The sequence below is a fragment of the Euphorbia lathyris genome, chromosome 9 (genome assembly GCF_963576675.1).
Source record: "Euphorbia lathyris chromosome 9, ddEupLath1.1, whole genome shotgun sequence".
NCBI classification, from domain to species: domain Eukaryota; kingdom Viridiplantae; phylum Streptophyta; class Magnoliopsida; order Malpighiales; family Euphorbiaceae; genus Euphorbia; species Euphorbia lathyris.
In genome coordinates, this window is record NC_088918.1 from 59413610 (window position 1) to 59419685 (window position 6076).

Sequence of the window (6076 nt, forward strand, 5' to 3'; positions counted from 1 at the left end):
AGAAGGGAGAAGATGAAAGGTTTAGGGTATTTTGAGAAAGTTATAAATAAAAGTAATGGATTGATACGTAAATTGGATACCCAATTTATATTTTGCCCCGGTATAAAATAAAAGCATGAAGGCAACCCTCGTGGGAGTACAGTTAAGTTAGTTAGAAAAGTTGCGCTCTATAAAATGCCAGAAGATGAACATTCCGTTCCTAATTCACAAATCACAACAACTGAGAACATTTTGGAAAAACTATAATTAAAATAAACAAAAATACAAAATCAACATTAAATCCCAATCAATCCAGATTGCTTTTGGGTCTGTATTCTTATCCTTGTTTTCTATTTTAATCTGATTCCATCAATTCTTATAGGTGTTCATCTATGCATGCTTTTTCTCTCTTTCACCAATGGCAAATGCGAATTCTAGGATTTTGTTTTCACATTCGATGATCATCTTTCTCCAGGTAAACATAATTGATTTCTTTGTTGTTTCATCTCCTTAATTTCCTTCCGGAATATAGAATCTGCTTCATATGAAATTGTTTCTGTCAAGAGTGACTGGATTGGATTTAATTTAAGGGAATAATGAGAAAACCCCTTTCATCGTTTCGAAAGGAAATGTTCACGCAAGTGGATTTTTCCTATGATTTCTTTTTTTGTTTCAGATTAATCGAAAATGATAACATTTTCTCGCAATTATTTGCTACTAAATTTGTCGTGGCATTGGAATTTTAGTATCAAAGTATGATTAGGTTATGGGGGTTTCTTAAATTTAACAAGAATGAACTGAATAACGCATGTAACGTGTTTCAATTCATTCCTCCTTCATAGCCATCTCCACTGCTACCCTCATAACCGGGTTGTTACATTAATTATCTGCGCTTCATTTCCTGATGATTTTGAGCATTACCCTTACATTGTAAAATCTTCAGTTTGGTGCATTTCATATTAAATTTAAGGCAATCCATGATCATTTGGTGTTAGTTATGATTAGTTTCAAGTAAAATTCAAGCCCTGAGGTTGTATAATAAATCTATTATTGGAACCTCACCTGGTAAATGCTTCTTTTAAATGGTTTGAAGCAGGTTTTGACATGCTTGTTGCTGAAATAATTTATGATAAAAGAAAAGGTTTGAAGGAAGACATATTTATAAATTATGGGGAAGAACTTGCAGAGACTCGACTCTATGGTTCCTATGCAGAATAGGAACCCAGGATGCATGTGGGGTGTACTTCAAATAGTCAAGTATCATCGTTGGCGGCTCATCAAGAAAAGAAATTCCCAGAAAGGTGTGAATCCTACGGGTAAGCCACATTTAACATCTGCCTTTCGTCTAATGTTGTTCTTACAAGGACTTTAATGCATATTTTTTGAGTTATTATAGGGTAGTGCCTGTTTGCTTCTCCTTTCTGTATCTCATTTTTGCTTTTTCACTCTAAAGTAGAGTAGAAGTGTTTGGTTAGAATTTAAAAACAAGTCGCTATTTCGGAAGGAAAATGTTGATGTCTACAAGCAATAACAAACAGTATATATAAACTGCTGAACCAAACAGACTGTTAATATTTTATAGTTGTAGCTAGGCATATACAATTCTTTCCAATTCCTTTTCCGGGTTTAAAATTTTCTGGATGAAATGGACTGTTAAATGTTTTAACATCAGGACATCATAGGTTATAACTAGAACAATACATTCATCTCTTCCTCTTTATTTGCAGGAACTGGAAATGAAAGACCTGACTTCAATACACCGCAGCAGTCCGAAAGAATTCCCCTACTTGACAGTAATGAAGATGACTTCTATAAGGTCAGATTTCTTATTTCTATCTGTTTTGATTTTTTGAATTTAAGATGCAAATAGTTAGATTTAGCAATGTTTGGTTTCCATAGCATATACTGATATACATATGCAAGTGTTAGTGTACAAAAGGTAGCTGAGTTGAGAATAGTTTCAGAAGGAAAAGATGAAGGACTCTACCCCAGCAAGCAAAGGGTCTGTTAGGTCCCGGATAAAAGCCCTTATTTCAGATGATCTGCACAAAAAGAAGGCTCAACTTCGGAGAAGCACATCTTACCCTGCACTGTCTCAGCGCTCGGAACCTGCAGATGAGAATCCCGTTTCAGCTGTAACCGTAAAAAAAAGTATTCCCCTTGATGATCTACACTTAAAAAACAAAGCTCCTACAACAACAAAGAATTTGAACTCCTCTGAAGATCCTGATGGAATGCTGACTGATAATAAATTGAGGCATAAACATCCGGACGAGACTACCAAGGAATCCAATGAGAACCGGAATCTTGTTCCGCGAAATTCAGGAAGAAAGCAAAGTTTAGTCCATACTAGAGAGATGCTTGATGCTTTAGATTTGATCAATACGAATAAAGAATTGCTGTTGAAACTTTTACAAGACCCTAGTTCACCCTTGGTTCATCAATTCCACAGTGAGCAGGCACTAAGCAGCAGAAGGAAATTTTTGAAGTCTACATCGTTCTGTTCATCGAGCGTATCCAGCATGAGAGGTTCTAGCCCGATTAAACTCAATCCAGATCAAAAAGGAATTGCATCTGATGCAGTTGAACCCAAATTTGTTCGTCAATGCTCGATGCCATCAATAGCTCCTGAGTACAAACGGAGGAATCATGTTGTAATGAACCGTTTCAAGGATCTCAAACATAAGCTAAAATACATGATTAAACAGAACAACAACGAGAACCATCGGGTTGCAATGGATGGAATCCTTCACAAGATTCCTCATGGTAAGGAGGTTCCGAAGGACGTGAAAAAAGACATTGTTGATAATGCAAAGAAACAGGCTATAAGTAAAGATGTGAAAGAGAGTGATAGTCCTCTTCCTTCTCCTTTCAAAAGCGGAAAGCGTTTCAACAGAACATCATCTCTGAAAGAATCACTAGATAGATATAGTCAATTGTATGAAACTTCTTTCAACAGAGAATCCAAACAGACATCAAAATTAAGAAGTGAAGATGCTACTTCACCTCAAGTAAACATTTCAAAGACCATCAGACGGATACTTTCCTCGCCTGACCTTAACTACTTATCCTATCATAGTGATGACTCTCCTAATGTATATACAAGTCCAGTTAGAAAATCTCTAGATACAGATAAAAACACTGAACATTCGGATACAGAAAGTCAACCAAAGGATACAGTTGATGAAGTTATGATTGAGCCAGAAACTAACTCCGGCCTAGTTAGTGATGATCCATGCAACTCAGTGACAACAGAAAGTGCATTTCCTGAGAAACAGGATGAAATATTCTCAAGTGAAACTATCACCGAAACAGAAGAGCCAGATATCTCCGTAAATGATTCCAAATTTCCAGAGGATATTGGTAGTCCTGTAACCTTATCCGCTGCAGAAGGTATTACTTGTTACTTTACGACTAAATTTTATGTCATTCCATGGTCGTGTTGTCCTCACTAACTCTTACATTCTGTTTTTCGAAACAGATTTAAAACCGAGTATAGGCACTGATCTTCCTGATACCGTTGATTCTTCGAAGGACGAGTTAGCAGAATCTGTTAAGGAAACAACTATAGAACCAGAAACAATAGATGGAAAGATGGAAACTCCAAGAAAGGATCTTGAATTTGAAGCAGGAGGTAAAGACAAAGCTGAATTCGATTACGTAAGGGACATACTACACTTATCCGGTTTCAGTGGAAGCGAGTCGCTAGGAACATGGCATGCAGATGATCAACCATTGGATCCTTCTATGCTAGAAGAAATGGATTCTATAATGTTCAATTCAGAGTTTTTCGGAGATGAAGAAGGTTACCCTTGTTATAACCTGCTGTTATTTGATCTGATTAATCATGTCTTAATGGAGATATATGCTAAATCATACACCTATTATCCATCACCGTTGTCGTCGCTTTCACGTATACATCCAATGCCGGTAGGAGGGCGGGTGTTCGATGAAGTGTGGACGAATATAAGCTGGTATTTGAGCTTTAGTCCAGAGTCTTCTTATCAATTATTGGACTATATTGCGAGAAGAGATTATTCAAAGAGTGATGAATGGATGAACTTGCAATTTGACAGTGAATGTGTTGCAATGGAGGTTGATGACATGATTTTTGATGATCTTTTGGATGACATGATTTCTGATCATCTTTTAGAGGATGTTATTTTGATTTGAATCAATCTTCTCCAATCATCATCTGCTATTCTAACTTATGCACAGAAGAATATTGTTTCTTTGACTAATTATATAAAACAAAAGTTGTAAAGAATTTTGTATAGTTGAAGTTTTTTTTAACATATACTATTCAAATGTCGATTAATGTCAATATATGTCTAAGCTGAGCCTCACTACTTGACACCTATGTAGATCCGGGCCTGAGTACTCGAGTTTGTACAAGAAAAATGACTTTAAACATGAGCATGGCCTGGCCCAAGACCATTAAAGCCCGGCTAAATATAAGACAGACTTGGGTTTTATTAAAATGGAACAGGCATAGGCTGGTCCACCCAGCGTATTAATTATTAAGTTTATATATTTATATATTAAATATTAAATTCCTACCAAAAAAAATATATATTAAATATTAAATATTTATTTTTATTCTTTTCAAAAAAAAATTATTTTTATTAAGATGAATTTCTGTGTAATTTTCTCTATATAGAGTAGGTAGGTTTATTTGGATTGGGTTCGGATCCAGCCCATCTAAAATAATAGTGGGGTTGATTAGGCCTGGGCTAATTATTATTTTTCTGTAAAAACCCATTGAACTGGCTCGACTCCAGCCCAATCCGCCAGAGTGGTATAAAATTTAGAGAAAAATTTAAATATATAAAAGGTTCTTAATGATATTTAAATATTACGATTGTCAAAATCAGTAACCCAATCTTATGATTTATGGATGTTAAATTGATATTTTTGGTGTTTTACATAAAAAGATAAAAATCCATACACAATTTTCATAGAATTTTTAGCGTTTTTTTTTTCAATCAATAGGTATTCAAGCCCCTCTCTGGATCCATCTTGACTACTTGTGAATATTAATGAAGTAAGATCTGTTAAGTCCCTGTAAAAGTTTAAAAGGGATGGTGGGTCGTGTCAATACAACTCATTTAACTTGTAAACTTTTTGTAGATAACATATAGTTATATAAGGGTAGGAATGTGCATTGGTTCAAAACCGAGTCGAACCGAAAAAAACAAATATCGAAATTAAAAAAATAATGAGACCGACATCAAACAAAAAAATATGTAGAAATGAAATACAACCGATTCAGTTTGGTTTTAAATCAACAAACAGAATTTACTCAAAAAATTACTATATTGCCACCTTAAATTTACCTTAACAAAAAAAAAAAAAATTACTTTCAAAATATATCTACATATTGGATTATTATCTCAACAACAATAAATGAAAAAATTAAACTTGTAAAATCAAATATGTATATATATTTATATATAAATGTAGAATATAAATAATTCAATGCGGTTTGGGTTTTTTATATTTTTTTCAAACCGAACCGAATAACGAAATACACCTAAACCTATATGATAAACCGAAGTGTCAAAAAAATTGAACCGAAAAATCGAATTGAGTCGGTTCGAGCGTTTTTCTACTGAATAATGCACAACCCTATATGAGTATGATATTTATTTTTGGGAAAAAAATCCACTTAAAGGATACTTTCAATTTGGATAAATTATATATATATATATATATATATATATATATATATATATATATATATATAATAAAAACCTTAATAGAGAATTTCAGTTAGATTTCAATGAATTGAAGGCTAATCAAAATGTTAATTTTGTTGTATTTAATTTTTTTTAGTATATAATTATTTTATTGGGCAAAGTAATAAAAAATTTTTGTAGTTTATCATACCTAGATTTATGATTTAAAAGTTTATAGAGGTATGTGGTATATTTTTTTATAAAACAAAATATTTGAAATTACACTAGGTAATTTTGATAACAATCAACAACATTTTTTTTGTTTGTTAAAACTAATTTACATATTAATAAAAGATCAGACCTTAAAATCTAATTTGCATTACACACAAATGAATTTAAATATCAATTTAGTTTATAAA

General features: G+C 33.1%; 1 protein-coding gene across 1 annotated transcript; it reads left to right on the plus strand.

The window, feature by feature from the left end:
• Window positions 1-220: 220 nt before the first annotated feature.
• LOC136205808 (protein TRM32) lies at window positions 221-4208 on the plus strand. The gene is made up of 5 exons (XM_065996601.1): window positions 221-454; window positions 1076-1295; window positions 1707-1795; window positions 1944-3372; window positions 3461-4208. The coding sequence occupies exons 2-5, from the start codon at window positions 1148-1150 to the stop codon at window positions 4150-4152; spliced, it is 2358 nt and encodes a 785-aa protein (XP_065852673.1). The 5' UTR covers window positions 221-454; window positions 1076-1147; the 3' UTR covers window positions 4153-4208.
• The last annotated feature ends 1868 nt before the right edge of the window (window positions 4209-6076 follow it).

Bases quoted from the DNA above. Each gene is read 5' to 3' on its own strand.
- LOC136205808 (XM_065996601.1), top strand. From the start codon at position 1,148: ATGGGGAAGAACTTGCAGAGACTCGACTCTATGGTTCCTATGCAGAAT. The intron at 1,796-1,943 runs GTCAGATTTCTT...GAATAGTTTCAG, and splicing joins ATGAAGATGACTTCTATAAG to AAGGAAAAGATGAAGGACTC. The intron at 3,373-3,460 runs GTATTACTTGTT...TTTTCGAAACAG, and splicing joins AACCTTATCCGCTGCAGAAG to ATTTAAAACCGAGTATAGGC.